At 33.5% G+C, this 17,495-nt stretch overlaps 3 protein-coding genes and 1 pseudogene across 6 annotated transcripts; 3 read left to right on the top strand and 1 right to left on the bottom strand.

Moving 5' to 3' along the window:
• Window positions 1–286: 286 nt before the first annotated feature.
• Window positions 287–1,136, top strand: LOC100781081 (dirigent protein-like; annotated as a pseudogene).
• Window positions 1,137–2,254: 1,118 nt separating this feature from the next.
• LOC100809618 (GDT1-like protein 1, chloroplastic-like) lies at window positions 2,255–6,835 on the top strand. The gene is given in 10 exon segments (NM_001254096.2): window positions 2,255–2,694; window positions 2,979–3,032; window positions 3,111–3,172; window positions 3,659–3,727; window positions 4,210–4,261; window positions 4,373–4,447; window positions 4,613–4,742; window positions 5,160–5,230; window positions 5,833–5,880; window positions 6,492–6,835. Coding segments are annotated over 10 exon segments (1,044 nt in total). The 5' UTR covers window positions 2,255–2,283; the 3' UTR covers window positions 6,564–6,835.
• Window positions 6,836–8,397: 1,562 nt separating this feature from the next.
• LOC100809074 (uncharacterized) lies at window positions 8,398–12,445 on the top strand. 4 transcript variants are annotated; one of them, XM_006573736.3, is made up of 3 exons: window positions 8,398–8,526; window positions 8,687–8,737; window positions 9,807–12,445. In XM_006573736.3, the coding sequence occupies exon 3, from the start codon at window positions 10,076–10,078 to the stop codon at window positions 12,086–12,088; it is 2,013 nt and encodes a 670-aa protein (XP_006573799.1). In that variant the 5' UTR covers window positions 8,398–8,526; window positions 8,687–8,737; window positions 9,807–10,075; the 3' UTR covers window positions 12,089–12,445. The 4 variants fall into 4 exon arrangements, with proteins under 4 accessions (XP_006573799.1, XP_014632606.1, XP_006573798.1 ...); XM_014777120.2 differs by having other exon boundaries at window positions 9,772–12,445; XM_006573735.3 differs by having other exon boundaries at window positions 9,769–12,445.
• A 594-nt stretch (window positions 12,446–13,039) lies between these two features.
• ALMT3 (aluminum-activated malate transporter family protein) lies at window positions 13,040–16,401 on the bottom strand. Its single transcript, XM_026129052.2, has 6 exons — window positions 15,668–16,401; window positions 15,414–15,554; window positions 14,970–15,239; window positions 14,641–14,777; window positions 14,400–14,546; window positions 13,040–13,755 (listed from the first exon to the last, which is right to left on the bottom strand). Exons 1-6 carry the CDS (start codon window positions 15,939–15,941, stop codon window positions 13,180–13,182), a joined length of 1,545 nt encoding a protein of 514 aa, XP_025984837.2. The 5' UTR covers window positions 15,942–16,401; the 3' UTR covers window positions 13,040–13,179.
• Between the last annotated feature and the right edge of the window lie 1,094 nt (window positions 16,402–17,495).

Raw genomic sequence — 17,495 nt, 5'->3', positions numbered from 1 at the left:
ACATTAGTTACATTGATTAAAAAAAAATTGGACATTAGTTATATGAGTGTAACCTCATCCCTTTTCATTTTTGAAATTCATACTAAATTTCTTCTTTTTTTTCTTCAAATTATTAGTGGAATAAAGGTTGGGTTGAATGGAATTTGTTGGGACTTGGGAGTAGGGTAATTCCCTGCAGACTTAGAAAGAGGGAGGCTTTTATTTGGTAAGCCAAATTAAAGAAAGAGGGAGGTAACTGGTTTGATGATAGGAGATTTGAGGAAATTGAATGAGATCGATCAGGATCATGTTTATCTACACACAGAAAAGCTTGCCATCATTTACCCAACTTTCTGACCATCTCTTCGTTATGGTTTCAAACCTGTTGAATTACCAAACGACTAGCTGATGTGACAATAAAACTAATCACGTGATTTTAATCGGACTTGTAGTTGGTGAATGGGGATGCATTCATTGAGCAGAACAATGTTGTAGTGGCTTAAATCTATTTGCTACAATAGCAAGTAGGAGCAGTAGTGTAGTGCATAGTCTCGACCGGATCCTCCACCGCTCCAACCTCCAGTTGGAGAAAAAAGGTTCGTGAGCCATGCAAGAAGTTAGTTTTTTACTTTCACGACATTATATATAATGTTCACAACTCAAAGAATGCAACTTCTGCCATTGTGGGTGCACAGAATCGTCTTGGCTGGGCAGAGCCATTTTGGTGACTTGGTGGTGTTTGATGACCCCATCACCTTGGACTACAATTTGCACTCGCCCCAAGTTGGACGCGCTCAGGGATTTTACATTTACGACAAGAAAGGCATTTTCACTTTGTGTTCAATTCCACCATGCACAAGGGTACCATAAACTTCGATGAACAAGACCAGAGACATTTCGGTTATTGGTGGGACTGGTGACTTTTTCATGGCAAGGGGAGTGGCCACTCTGTGGACGGATGCTTTTGAGGGTGAAGTCTATTTCCGGCTTCGAGTGGATATCAACTTATACGAATGTTGGTACGTAGCATAATATTATAAGCTCCACTCTTGTCTCTTGATAGAGGGATTTTTATGTAATGCAAAACTACCACACCAGTGAGTGGACTGAAAAACATGGTACCAATTGCAAGAACAAATTTGCCTACGTATGGTTTAGTTTAATTGTGTTTATTTAAATTTTTAAAAAATTTGTTACTTTGAGTAGGCAACATATATATTTTTTACTTTCAATTTAACCATTGGTTAAGGAACCCGAGAAGGCCACCTTCTCGCCAACTGGTTTCTCTTGATTTCTTTGTATCTGATATCAAATATGTAAGTGTTTGATGAAATTTGTTTATGTTGGTTAACTTCAATGTGATTATGACAATGATTTGGAAACTTTATTTTTGTTAATGAAATTATTTTCTTTGTCATTTTAAAATGTGAATGAATTTGATTAATTATATAAATTACACATTGCATAATGCGTTATTATTTTGTTTACAAATATAACTATTTATAATTTAAATTTGTAATTTAATTTAATACACGTAAGGTCTAAAAGAATATAATCCTAAATTTTGTACACCCTTATTTAAAACTATATATTTATAGAGTTAAATAGTTTTAATAAAATATATATATATATATATATATATATATATATATATATAATTTTAATAACTTAAATTAAGATAAATTCAAACAACATTGATAGTTATTTTTTTTAATTATTCATTTTTATAGAGTTAATTTTTATATCATTATTCTTTCATTTAATTATTGGTTTTTTTTATCTATATAAAATAACATAGGACAATAATTATAATGAGATGAAAAAAATACTTAATATGTGTACCATAGTAAAATGTTTTAAGTGTGGTCATTGAATATTGATGAATAATTATTTATTTTTTCAGTTTTTTTTTCTTCTTCTTAGTTTATTAATAACAAAAATGGATTCTTCTAATATATATAAAAAAATTCCAGTGGCTCTTGCTACTATAACCTCCCCAACCACGATTTTATATATATATATATATATATATATATATATATATATATATATATTTCTAAATATTCAACCTCAAAATATTAAATTGGATTGATACTAGATATAAAAAAAGATAGTAAGTAATAGTAATAGGGGCGTGCAGCATCTCGAAAAGCCAAAGCCCAAATAAACTATAAGGGTTAGATGAAGTAAAGTTTGGGCCCAACAAATGCTGTAGAAACTGATCGATCAGTGGTTGGAAAAGATCATAAGGTGAATGGTGGCGCGGGGCTTATCCAAGGCAGCAGCAGAGCGAAGGAAGTAGAAATGCACTCTCACTCACACCCACATGCCTTGCCACGCCCACATTCACTACTCCCTTCTTCTTTTCTTCTTCTTCTTCCTCCTTCCTCTCTCCGCATCTCCAATACTAAGAGGCTGCAGTCCTCAACTTTCGCCCTCTCCCAAAATGAAACCAAATTCCCAACGCAGCCTTACAAGAATTCCAACAATTCGTCTCAATCACTTGCTCACATCTCCAATTGCAAATTCCCCTTGGCTCGGCCCCTTGTTTCTTCTTCTCATCCCGCTAGTACTAATTCATCCACCAAGCTTCTCAACTCTATGCTGCTCTTCGCCTTCCTCACACTTCAACCCTCTTATCCTGCACTTGCTGCTTCTTCTGACTTCTCCACTATATTTGGGGATATTGGTGACTTAAGCACAGGTTTTGCTTCAGTTAGGAAAATCTCCCTGTCACTTTTTTTTTTTTTTAATTACAATGCTTTTAAAAAGATAATTAAGCTTAATTTGAATTACCGCAATGGACAATGGAACATGCAGTTTTTCTTTACCATTACTTAAACATTTATTGTTAATTTGTTACCTGCTACTAGTTACAGATTTACTGTGTACTGTTATTCTTTTACTATTTTATGTAGAACCACTCAGAATCTTGGATATAAATTATTGTGCTGCTTACAAGATTAATATACTTTTGCTTCTTTTATGCTCTGTCACAGGCGTTTCTGCTAATATTTTTCTCTGAACTGGGAGACAAGACCTTTTTCATTGCAGTAAGTGTACATAAATCGCCATTATCACCAAGTAAATAGTACGACCCCCGTGATTTGGGTATTTGATGTTTTATGCAGGCGCTACTAGCAGCTAGGAACTCAGCTGGTGTTGTTTTTATTGGAACATTTGGCGCACTTGCGTATGTTTTATAGTTTCATGGTGATTTAGATGCCCTTGCAGTTTATTTTTCTCTTTGAAGAGAGTTTAATTTTCATGAACATTCATTGTTATACTCCAAACCGGTAAAAAATTATCTTAAATATGACTTTTAAGACTAATTTTTACAAAATTCAATTGGACTTATTTATCATACATGGTCATTTATAATTGGACTATAGTACTTTAGCTTCTGAATGCATTCTAATTAAATTCTATGTTTACAAACTATGCATATAAGTTGATGCAAACAATTATGCTGACAATATTTGCACAACTTAGAATAATCAAAATGGTGCATTTATACAGAATTCTTCAGGCTTTATGTTGTGTCTAGAAGTCAAATAACCATGTCAACATTTACAAAATGTCACTTTTATAAATGCCAAATATTTTATATGATGCATATATCTTCAGTTATACATACTCTTCAAATCATTAATATGTAGTATTTATTTGTCATTGGCAGGGCAATGACTCTGATATCTGTTGTCCTTGGACGAACCTTTCATTATGTTGATGAAATCTTGCCATTCAGGTTTTTTCTTTATTTCATATATTTATTTATGAACTGTGTTTATAAGCTGTTCTATGACTTGGTCATACTGGAAGAGTGAAAATAGGTCTGATCATTCTTCACATGTAACAAAATTACATTTTCATGCTAATTTCCATGTAAACAATGAAACAAAACGATGAACATTGTATAGGAATTTTTTTTTGAAAATGACTCACGATGTTGTTTTTTCAACTTGTATGAAACTTTGACCAACCATGAAGCAGTTTTATCATAATACAATGTCAAATTTCTTTTGAACGCATTTTTAATCATTTGTAAAAATTGATTACTTTGTGATGGATACATGTCTCTAGTTTGTTGAAGTTCCTTGTTTTCCATAAATATCATTACTTTTCTTCCATGCCTTCCTTTGGGTTTGTGCCTAAACCATGTAACATGAAAGCATAATTTGACTTAGAATGACTTTTCAAAAACTTTATCTAATAGGTTGCTTTGCACAGGTTTGGAGAAACTGATTTACCCATTGATGATATTGCTGCTGTTTGCCTATTGGTAAATATAACCTTCATGTGTGCTTAAATGCTTATAGACTATTAGTGTTTGTTATGGTGCAAATTATTTACATTTTCTGTTTTTAGATAAGTTATATTGAATTGCCTTCAGGTGTACTTTGGGGTCTCTACCCTGCTGGATGCCTCATCTAGCGATGGCCAAAAATCAGATGAAGAGCAGAAGGAGGTAAGATTTGGTATCTAATTATCGTTTAATGCAGCACAATGAGCTGGATACATGAATACTGGTTAAGCTCAGTTTTTTATTCTTCACTTTGAACTGGTTCACAATGTTTGGGGTTCACAATATTTTATAGGGTTCCTACAATTTAATGTTTCCTTTCTTAACCAGGCAGAACTAGCAGTTTCTGAATTTTCTGGAAATGGTGCTGGGATACTATCTGCTGCTAGCACAGTTGCCAGTACTTTTCTCTTAGTTTTTGTTGCTGAATGGGGCGACAAGTCATTTTTCTCCACAATTGGTGAGTTCTAAAGTTAGAAAGAATTATTGGCTCACAAAACATACTTTTATATATGGACCACTTATAATTAGAACACATCATTTTTGTCCTTATTAATATCATTTTTTTTATGATTTTACCTTGTGATTTTACCATTCTTCGGTTTGAAAGTATAGGAGACAAAAATCTTGCTCTGAAATACCTACTAAACAAACTAATGTATAAATAAATATTGACATTGACAAATCTTGAAGCTAATTTATATGCTTGGCCTTAAAAGAGTTGAGTGCCTATTGATTTGGATCAATACAATTTCAGTTTATATAATTTTCTTGTTGACTTTTCATTTGTTTCAAATACCAAGACATGCTATCTTGCTTCTTGTCATGCACTGAACTCAGCACCTTTATCCTGAACTGTTTTTTCCCTACTATTCAGCCCTTGCAGCAGCTTCTTCTCCCCTTGGAGTCATAGCTGGAGCACTGGCTGGTCATGGTGTTGCAACTTTGGTAACTCTTTTTTCAGTAATTTTTCTAAATACCAATTGATACAACTTTAAATATGGTGATCTGCTCTTTCAAAGCAACAGTAAATGCCTTGTTTAACATTGACATGATAGTATTTAATATAAGCTTCTGGAACAGTATATGGAAATTGTATATGCCAAAATCTCCGACTTAAGGGCAACAAAGAAAAAGGAAATATATTAACTGGCAGTAAATACAGGCCTAGTGCAAAATGAGCTGCTGTAATTACTTATACCTATTTTCTAAGTGCTCTTTGAAGTTTAAACAAACACTTTTGAGATGGCTTTTTTCAATTTATTCTAAAACATCTTACTCCATAATTTAATAACCAGATAAAACAGGTCTTGTAAGTCGTAAGCTATATTTTTGCTCCTGATAAGTGATAAGCTATATTTAATACCCACAACAAGCTCAAAATAAATAAATACTGAAAACGAGGCTATCCAAAGAAGACCTTGACAATTTTGGAAGAGTTTAATTCATGTATTTATATTTCTTGGACTGACGGTCTTTTTCTTCCTTATTCACACATTTTATTTGTAAATATCTCTGGGCTCTATTCTCAATGTGTCTTTTATATGCAGCTAGCTGTACTTGGGGGTTCTTTACTTGGGACGTATTTGTCAGAGAAGGTAACTACTTGCTTATAACCTCCATTCCTGATATGCTGTATTTTGTTGGTTCTGACCTCATGGTTCTCCCTATTGAGTAAGCCAACCGGACTTTATAAATGTGAAACTCTCTAGACATATGCTATCATCTCAAGCAGATAACTAACCAATTTAACCAAAAGGACCTAATACTAGGGAACATAGCTGAAATTGAGTTATGGTGTTTAAAATTATTTTCTTAAATATTGCTACTCATAGAATCTGGCTCATCTGGGCATAATTTTCTGCCCTGGAATTCCACTATTCAAGCATAAAATATATATTATATGATTGCTACGAGCAGTTCAGTGGCATGTTAGACGTTCATCTAGTGGGACCTTGTTGGGAGCGAACTTGTTCTTTCACCCGGATAATATATAACCAACTGAAGTCTTCATGCTAGTTTGGTTGATTAAGACTTAAGAGCACCTTATTTTAAGAGTACGAAAATGCTAATGCTCTTCTAACCACATTTTATATTCTGTAGATAGTGCACTACAATTGAAGCTCAGACCTACATTTGTGTTTCTGTTTTGGAATATTACCTTTATGCAGCTATAAACTAAAAACATGGGTTTTCATTCCTTTTGAAGGTTATTGCCTACATCGGAGGTGTTCTCTTTCTCGTCTTTGCCGCAATAACCTTATTTGAAATTGTGCAATAGGGGTTAAAAGAAATGCAATATAATCTCCGTGCAAAGGGTTCAAGAACGTAATGACCTCTAGAGTTGTATGATTCTGCACTCTCCATTTATGGCGGCTACAGAAGGAAAACAAAATGTACTATAATCCTGCATCTGTTTTAGGAATAGACTTTTACCTTTCAATGCAATCCTCATAAATTATGTCATGCTAGTCATTGAAATTTTGTAATTTCATTTTAAACGAACATTTTAATTAACATAAATTATGTGAAACATGATTTAATTGTTGATAATTATTCCGTGTATTATACTGGTATTTGTAAATGGACATGAAATGTAAAAAGTATTATATATTTTAAGAAACTTTTTATCATTCGTAATAAAAATGATCAATTAAAATATAAGAATACAGGTGTTTAAAATTTTTAATTTGGAAAATTTTAAAATTAGTTTAGTTAGTGGAATGTTATTTTAATAATAATTTATAAATGTAAGTCATTATATTTAATGCGGAGGTGTGTTTTACGAACATACTTGGGGTGTCAACTAAGACGTTCTATTAAAGAAAATATGAGTTAATATTTAAATAAACTAATAAGAGGATGAAATATAGATTTAGGAACTATTTTTAATTTTGTTTATTTAAAATATTAATATAAGTTGGATTTCAAATTCAAGGAATAAATTTTAGCATTTAGATAGGAGGTATTAAACTTTAGCATTTTAAGCCCGATCGAACTTGGGATAAATCAGTTTATTTTTGATGATGAATTAGAAGCTTAAGACAAACAAAAAACTTTTAACAGTTACAACTTTTAATATTTGATTTTAAAATCTTCAAAATAGTTTGGCACAGATAGAATAATCATAATCAGTTAGGATGCTCCATCACAATTAAAAAAGAAGACTTAATGGATGGAGCAACGTGAATAACAACAAATTATAAATTCAAATATGTGTTTTTTAGTTTCATTAAATTAGTTACAATAGTACACTTAAAAAAAAAGTTACAATAGTGACTAAATACCGCCAAATTTAAGGATCAAAATGTTAGCTTACTCATTTTCTTGATAAAAATCGTTGACTTTTAAATTGAATAAAATATTAAATTAATGGAAGAATTTGTTAAATTTGTTTGAATTTGGATTATCTTTACAACAGTGATTTAATATAAAATCAAGATTTTTATAACAATGTTTTACAATTTTATCTAATATGACATGTAAATTTTTTAAATAAAGGTTTTTAATAAAATACCCTTTATGAAAATTTTAAATGAAACCAGAGTCTTTTAATAAAAATATCTCACGACAGATTTAAGCTTAAAAGTAGAGACTACATATATTGTTAGCACGAGTAAATCGATTTTTTAAGTGCATGTTTAAAATGACGGCACAATGGAGAAAAAAATATCGTGACTAATCCCAAGTCACAACAACATATTGTTGTTTTTCAAAATTTACAATGATATCATAATTTTTGGATTCAATTCTTTGTCAAATCTAAACATACAAAAATATTAGAAAAATACTCTACACACTCATTCAAATATACTTTGTCTCATTAACTTAAATTTATTAAAAATGATAAAATTTAATAATAATTTTTCTTTTTTGATTTTATAGTTTTTAATAAATTTTAATCAAAAGAAAATGTATAACATACTTAAAAAGTGCATTTCCAACACTTGCACCTCTCTTAAACATCCACTAAGTAAGTTCTATTAACACTTTGATAGATGATTAATAAATATAAGATGAATATTTCTGTTTGATTTATTCTATGCTTAGAGATCATGGATTAATTGATTAAAAAAGGGTTGATAAGTTAAAAATATGTTTAACTTAAAAAGATGAAAAAAACTTGCTTAATTTTCAAGGCTAAAAGAAATTACAGTCAAAACCCTAGAATCGTTCCCCAAGCTCTGCGGAAACTACATAACTAAATCACTTCAAATTGAGGAATTACTATTAATTACCGCGAGGTATTAAATCTTAATTCCTCTTTAATTCGCCGTTGATCTTGTTCATGTTATGTTTTTCAAATCAATCATTTGTGTGCCTTTTCCATCTCAATCTTATTTATTTGATTTGCTGAATGAACTTGGAGCCGTTAACTGATATATATTGTTTTCTCCGCCTCAGCTCTACGCTTAGTAGGTTATTTATGTTGAGCGAAGGATTCCGAATTTCAAAGTAAGTATGGAAGATACCTGGCTTTCACTTTCCATATAATTTCCTCAAAGACAAACTATATTTTGTGTTAATTCAAATTCTCTGTTTCTATTTTATCTGTTCTGTTTGTGCATGCTTTGTTTGTTTTATTCATCATATGTATGCTTGAGTACTTTATATTTTGGTTTGTTGTTTTTCTGGTGTCCATCTAATAGGTAAGGAAGTTGAGATACTATTGAAGTTAAGAGTCCGTTTAGTTGGTTTCAATCTGTTATACCCACCCTGTTTTAAGTGGTGATTCAGAAGTGCAAAAAGGGAAGAATTCAACCAATATATTTTTCCAGTGCATTAGTCTAGACCCTGTTAGTTTTACTTGTAATGCAGTATCAAATATTTGAGTTGCCACTTTGGGGGAAATTTTATATAACTGCCACTGTAGCATTATCCAATCAGCCCCCTCTTAGTATGTAACTTTCCCTTGTGGCAGCTTCTGAGAGAGTGAGTATCCATTCCCTATTGAATTGGCTTGTTTGGGGGAGACTATCAACGATCAAAGATTTTCTGATCATGTTTTGGCTTGTTGGGGGGAGATATTACATTTCAAAATTTTAGAGAATAGTTAATAAAGATGTCATTGTTCAAAAGGAAACTTCTGTTTCTTTTCTTTAAAATAACAGTCCCTGGCTCTGATACTCAAAACTAAAATGGGGAACATGCACAAAGAATTGATTCTCTGGTTTTCATATTGGTTTTCTTATTTTAGTTTATTGAGACTTGGATATCTTTTTCAATCAATTTTATTGTTTAACTGCTGAGTGTTATCGATCAAAAATATCAATTTTAAATTATTGTTCTTATTGGATCAAGCAGTTTTCTTTTTTCCTTTTTTATTTTTATATTTGTGTTCTTTTGCCTTTTGATACTGTGTGTTTGGTAGTTGTTATGAATGGAGTTGATATAAACACAAAAAGGTTGCTCTTTATTCTATTCTTTTAAATAAATTGATGCTCAAATACACCAAAATGTGACTGAAATCATTTTTATTTTGGAAGAAGTTCTAGTGCTAACCATGTGGTATGTCATGAACAAGATGATTGACCTCCAAGCTGGGTTTTCGAAGGATTCAAATCTTGCTGAATTAAGGTGCACCCACAACAACTGATAATCTGAACATCAGTTTAATCTTCTATTTCTATTAGATGGATCGATGTGATACTTCTGGATTTGTCAGTGGGGGATGCATTTTACCCTTGTAATCTAACCTGAATTTTGTAGATATCCAATTCTTTTTATGTGGAAGTCAGGCTAGTGTTCTGTTGAAATTAAACAATAGGTATAGAATTAGACTGTCAATGTCTCATGGATGTGAGGTTCCAGAACTTGAGTTTCACAGCTAACTGTTCTGCAAATGCATTCAAGATTTTGGGTAACTCAATGCAAGTTGAAGTAAGGGGAGCTGATTGTAGTACAAATAATATCTTACAACTTGATTCCCATGGTTCTTCAATTTCAAAGGGAATGAAAAGAAAGTGGGATTTAATTGATGGATGTATGGGTCTGAGCATTGGCTCTTCTTTGTCTCTTGGACTTTCAACAAGTTCCTCGGACAGCAAGGAGAGTTCAGCTACTGCTTGCACTGCTTTGTCTTCAGCCAAAGAGATTGATGAGGAATCGTCCATGCCTATGGATATTGAACTGGACTTTACACTTCATCTTGGCTGCGAGAAGGTAAAGAGCCCAAAAAAACTTGCTAGTTCAAATTTGAAGATATTTGAGTTGCAGCCTAAGGTTGATTTGGAGTTGAGCCTTTCCACACGGCCCTCTGAATCAGATATTACTAGTGTTTGTCTAAGTCCTTCTCAGGCCCCATCTTTCCGATTGAACATGGAGACACCATTAGTATTCAGCAGGACACCAAATGCAGATGAGGGATCAACTTCATGTAGATGGAAACCAGGGCTTGTTTCACTTAATGCAAGTGCTAGTGTAATGTTAAACCAGGCTGAAAAGAAGTTTGATCATAATCCCATTGTTCTAGATCTCTCATCAACGAGACCAGAAAGTTCAGTCACTAGTACTTCCAGACTAACACAACAGAAACAACCACTATATTGCAATAGCAATTCTAAGACATGTCAAGTTGAGGGATGTGGAAAGGGAGCCAGAGGTGCTTCTGGACGTTGTATATCTCATGGTGGTGGTAGGAGGTGTCAGAAACCTGGCTGCAATAAAGGAGCTGAAGGCCGTACTGTATACTGCAAGTCTCATGGAGAAGGCAGGGGATGCGAATATCTTAGTTGCACTAACAGTGTAGAAGGACATACAAATTTCTGTATTGCTCATGGTGGTGACCAGAGATGTAGTCATGAGGGTTGTTTCCGAGCTGCCAGAGGGAAATCTGGATCGTGTATTCGGCATGGTGGTGGCAAGAGATGTGAAATAGAAAATTGTACTAAGAACTCAGAAGGCTTACCAGGTCTGTGTATCTCACGTGGTGGAGGGTGTAGATGTCAAGCTTCTGGTTGTACAGAAGGGGCACAGGGAAGCACTATGTTCTGCAAAGCACATGGTGGGGGAAAACGCTGTACAGCACCAGGGTGCACCAAAGGTGCTGAGGGGACCACACCACTTTGCAAAGGCCATGGTGGAGGAAAATGCTGTGCAGACCACGGTGGTGGAATTTGTACTAAAAGTGTGCATGGAGGTACCAACTTCTGTGTGGCACATGGGGGTGGAATGAGGTGTTCTGTACCTGACTGCATGAAGAGTGCCAGGCAACAAAGCGATTATTGTATATGTCATGGAGGAGGCAAGAGATGCAAGTTTGAAGGGTGTGGAAAGAGTGCACCAGGTGGCACTGACTTTTGCAATGCACATGGGGGAAGGAAGAGATGCTCTTGGGGCCATCCTGGGTCAGAATATATCAATCAACAGGGTGGCTCTTGTAGTTCATTTGCAAGGGGGAAGACAGGTCTGTGTGCACTTCATAGTGGGCTAGTGCTGGATAAGAGAGTTCATGGAGGTGTAACCTTGGGACCAGTTATTCAGGATAGTCATGTTAGTAAACTGGATGAACCGAAGCAGATAGTCATTAACCAAGATATTGACGTAGATATGATGAAAATGGGTAGCCCACGGGCAGCTGGTGTGATAACTTGTTCTGATGTTAAACTAAATGAAGTTGCAAGTACTCGTCTCCCATCTGGGGAAGATGGTCACACACCAATGTCAGTAGCAGTTCCTGAAGGCAGGGTGCATGGTGGAAGTCTGATGGCACCGCTGATGGGGAGTTCTGGCCTTGGTACAAGCAGTGGGAGAGATCTATTGAGTGATCAATCTGAGACAATTGAAGCTGGCATCCTGCCCCAGTAAAATTTGAGGCTAGTTATTGCTTTTGTTGCCTTGCTCTCTCTTGTTGGAAAGTTGTATCTGCTTGTTTTCTTTGAAGTTCGATTGTTGATGATTGGAGTTGTCGTCTGATATCTGTCAATTGTTAAAACGGAGAGAATATGTACGTTGTTTGACATACTTAAGGAAGGGATATAAAGGTATTGGTGTTTTTCTTTCCTTCCCCATTTCATCTTCTGTACATATTATCTATCATTTGATAAAACGTCTTGCAGTTTGTGACAGCAGGTTGCCTTGTAAAGTCTGTCAGTGTGACCTTGTATTCTGTCTGTAATAAGCCTCTTTAGTCTTTACTGAGTGAGATCAAATATGTTGTGATAATATTTTAGCTCATGGTTACTCTTTCATAACTGCATGACTGGCTACATAGGCTGTGCTTACTCCCGTTTGACAATTTCAATTGTTATCATATTCTGTATTCTCCTGCAACTAGTTGTGGGTAGTTTTATTCTTAAATTATAGTCATTTTTTTAAGCGTCTCATGGAAGTCGGAATGTTGGAAAAGAAGTAAAATCAATAATGTAACTGATTGGATCGGTAATTATATATATATATATATATATATATATATATATTATAAGTTAAATTACATGACAAGCATAAATGGCATTGATTTATTAACTGAAAAAGTACTTTGGAAAACAATTAACGATATTATGTATTATCAAATATTTACTATGAAGTATGCAAGTTTTTATATACTATGAGATATACAAGTTTTTATATTAATTGAAATGCATAATACACTGATCTTAGTTAATCATTAAAATTTTAAGATATTACTCTACAATGATTCGTATATTATAGCAGACTAAAATTATAAAGAGTTTTGTTAAAAACGTAAAATGAAATTGGTCAAAATATAATTGGAATTAAATAACAAATATATTTCTAAAGCAATAACAATATATGAATTCTATCGAACATCATCGGATGCTTCTTGTTACTTGGAAATCTTTTCGATAGTCCATGACAACACTGCCCAATCCTTAATCTTACCTACTAACATAGTAAAATTTGAATGTCATACACAGAATTGTATTGCACCTTTCCTTCTATAACCCATCGTTAGGCTTGAACTTGGCCATCTTGGAAAGCTTATCAACTGCCTCTATCAAATGGTCAACTCTTGCCACAAACTCCACGAGCGAGAAAGCGAAGTTAGTCAATGACAAAATTGCAGTACTCTCTAAGGCTTTCGCCTTTCTCTCCCCAGCTAACAACTTAATGTTTTTCTCACTATCTTCTTCAAAAGCATCCACTTCTCTAGGTGGCCAAGAATATAGTCTTTTCAACTGCTTCCTCGTTATCTCATGATAACATTCTACTTGTTCTGCCATCTCCCTTTGATACGGTAAATGGTAGAAGATATGTGAAATATTGTTTGCAAAGGACTTTGAAGAGTTATCAAGGATAGGGGGTTCAAAAGTGGATGTCAGTAGATAAGAATATTGGAAGTACATAGAACGTTGCAGCCTCTTAATAGAGCTATGAAGCCTGTTAATGTGGGAATTTTTCAGACTCCACTCCATGCGGCTAATGTCTCTTCCCAAAATCCTTACTATCTCTGCAGCTTGGTTTGATGCCTCTTGGATTTCAGTTTGGAACACAACCCGCAATTTGTAGGGTACCTGAAAACCAACTAATAGTTAGAAGATTTTCACTACATTGAAGACATAACTAATGCCTAATTAATTTAGTTAATAATAATAATTTTATCCTAAATTTATTTTTTTTTCTAAAATTATTAGTGTCATTAGTACTTTCATTTCTCTTTTTTTTAGCATGGTTTATTCTTCCTCTTCAAATGAATTTTTTATCAGTATAATTAGTTAAAGATATTTTAATATAAAAATAATTAATGTAATGAACAATATGAATTGAGACATTGAGTCTTATAAAAAGAAATCAACATCACTTTTAAACTGAGTTCTATAAATAAGAACGGATAAGAACGGAACGAGTATAATTAAGTTGATATACAGCACTTTATTAAGAGTATGAATTGAAATATACTCAAGTTTGTTTTGTTAAAAGAGAAAAAATAAATTTCATGAAAAAACTCACATAACTATCTCTTGGGTGAAAGGTGAATTCACCAAGTATCCGACATGCGTGGTGTAGAGGAGGACGAGACATTTACAAATATTCTTATTGATTAATAGGACACAACTTATTTATCATGCAGTCACGTCAAGATTATATTTGAACGCGGCATGCACACCAACAGCTAGCATGCATGTACACACGCTAAAACAGACAAGAAGGAATAAACCTGAATTTCAGCGTGTACAATGCTATGGAGTGCCATAACTTCATAAGCACAGTATCGCAAGACTGCCCCAACATTAACATATTGTGCCCATGGATATGAAATGTGCATGAATCTACCATGTGGTGGTTCCCATTTTGCTGATTTTGCCTTTGCAATCAAAGATCAAGGACAACACATTATTTTCGATCCGCAGTTGAAAACTGAAACCTGAAAAAGTGCTACTATTAGTATGAACACATACCAGAGTCTCAAGCTTTGACCCTGAATTCAAGCTGCTTTGACATCTCTTATAAGCCGGTTCGTCTGGAAATGCATCTATGCTAGCCATGGTGACTTTAGACTTCTCTGGTACATCTTCTAAATATTTCTTGACACATTCTGATATTACAGAAAGATAAAAACATAATTTGGTACCGTATATATGCTGCAAATCAAAAGAAAACTATATAACACCTTAAAGGCTATATTCCAATTTAATTAGCTTTTCAAACAGAATATATTAATTGATTAATAAGTCTTTTTTTTATACAACTATGATAAATCTATTTTTCCATTTTTATTGGAACTTACCCTCAAGTGAATCTGCCACTGAATGAAAGTTTTTGACCAATTCTTTATGTAACTGGTCCCCAGCCCATAGAGGAAAAATAGAGACATTGACCAACATTGATATTATTCCTCCAATGGCGATGGAATACAACCGATCGAACATAGTTCTAATTGGATTTCCCATTCGATAGTCAGAAACTATGATCAAGCAATAGGTTAGCAGTGCCACCCTAAACCCGTACTCATACTGCACAAGCGGTGGCCAAGTTTTCATGTACGAAGTTATGACGGCTGCATATCACAATACCATATATATGATTAAGACATGTACACCATTCACATTCGTTACTTCTGGAAAATACTGAACGATGTCACACTGTCACATTCATAATTAACCCACGTACGTCCGTCTTATATTTATATTAGTATATGACAAAATTAGAGAACATGTAATTATAATTATACCGATCATGAAAATACTAAGGCCAATGATAATAGGCTCAGCGACATGGCCACAGGATAGTGCTGTCTCAGCAACAACAATGGCCAAGATTCCCGCCACCAAGGTTCCCAGTGCTCGATTAAATCCTCGATTAAACGTTGCTCCTTTAAAATTCACAACCATGTACCCATCAAAATCCAATATACAAAATACATGTACACATTGATATATAATACATTATACTTAGATAGTTAGATGTATATAGCTAGCAACATACCAACAGTGTCTTCGAATACAAGGACAGCAGTGAGAATGGCCCATACAATATTTGGCCCAAAGACTTGGCATAGGGCTTCAAATAATATAAGCAAAGACACAAGAAGAACAGCCAGCCCAGCTTTGAGTGCAAATATTTCTCTACCAGTGTCTTCCTTGCAAAAATCCCATACACTCTGAATCTGATCTCGAAGCCAAGCTTTGTTGGCTCCAGATTTCGTGCCACTCTCATGCAGCTCAGGTTTAGTAGGAATGCTAATTTCAATGCTCTCCATTTTTGTGTTCAATCCTCACAATAGGTACAAGGCTCTTGCCTGTATATCAAGCTAGAGCCCCTTTACATGTAAATTAATAATATAACTAAACTAGCTAGTAAAACAAATAATTAACAAGAATGAATAATATGGAGGAATTAATCAGCTTGAGTCGGGTATATATAGATATGTATTAAGATGGAGCGAGGAAAGAAAGAGAATAGTTTTAGCAGTAAAAGGCCTACTAGGATATATCGAATAGAAGATTTGATACGATAATAATTTTAGAGAAAATGGAGCTGAAAACAACCTCTATATAAAGAAGATGCTTATTAGCCTCAACAATACTCCATGCATGCATGGATATGAAGAATTAGAATCGGAAACTTCAACCAAGCTGTTTCTAAACTGACAAATAATAGGGAAAAGGGAAAAAAAATAATTAAAGCTGTATATATGTGCACACAAATTCACATACGTTGGGGTCCATGGAAGTACAGAGCGAAAACTGATTACTGCATGTCAACTTTCTACTTCTATCGAAGGCCCATCGTTATGACTAACGACTAGAGACATGATTACTGGATCATGCAGCTGCTTGAAATATTAAAAAAATAATAATTTTAGAAATACAGTCGCATTAAATATTTTTTTAAAATATTATATCATCTATAATTATCTTATTTGATTTGAACAAATAGTCTTCCCTTAATTAAAGATACATGTAGTTTGTGTAAAATAGAATATTAATAACACAGGTTATCTATGCATTCGTTTGAATATAATGAAATGATAAAGTCTTCGTGTTATAACCTGAACAATGTTATAACTGAACCAGGGGAATTAACTGTGTAAATTTTTTAAACAAAACTAATTCATTATTATTATTATTATTAGTTAAAATCTCTCTACCTGTAACTTTTAAAAGAAAAAGGCAAAAAGAAAAAAAATCAAAGTAATAATAACAATTATATTTTGAAAGTTCATGAAAGAAATTAAAATAATTATATATTAAAAGATAATTTATGATTAAAAAATATATACACCAAATAATTGTAAACCCCTTCAATTATATATATAAAAGAGAGACGCGGGAAAAGGAATATATTCAAGAATGATTTATTCATGTAAGAAACCCTCGTTTATTAGGAATATCTTCTTCCCTTGACAAAGACTTCCATAGTTCCATGTCTCAAATTTGTTCTGTCCTGAGGGGAATGGAGATACCCAAGTTGTTAACATAATAACGCACGAATTTTTTAACCCACCTCATGTTCACTTATCTGCCGGGTTCTCCACTTTAATTTATGCGATCATCTCCGACATTAACAATGGTCCAAGTTGCCTACTCTTTCTCGGATATATGATGTCATATATTCCCTTTCATATTCCTTAATTGTAAGATATTATTCCATTATTCTTAATTACAAATATAATATCATGTTCCTAATTTATACATGCATATACGACGCAGTCACAGAGTTTAAGAACTTTAATGGTCTTTGATTTTTCATTATTTATGATATATATGCTGTTTGGTTGGAAGGAAATAAATCAGAGCCAAAAACATAGATT

Source organism: Glycine max, chromosome 1 (genome assembly GCF_000004515.6).
Source record: "Glycine max cultivar Williams 82 chromosome 1, Glycine_max_v4.0, whole genome shotgun sequence".
Lineage (NCBI taxonomy): Eukaryota > Viridiplantae > Streptophyta > Magnoliopsida > Fabales > Fabaceae > Glycine > Glycine max.
Note: the sequence above shows the minus strand (reverse complement) of the source record. Positions and strands in the feature narration are given on the sequence as shown.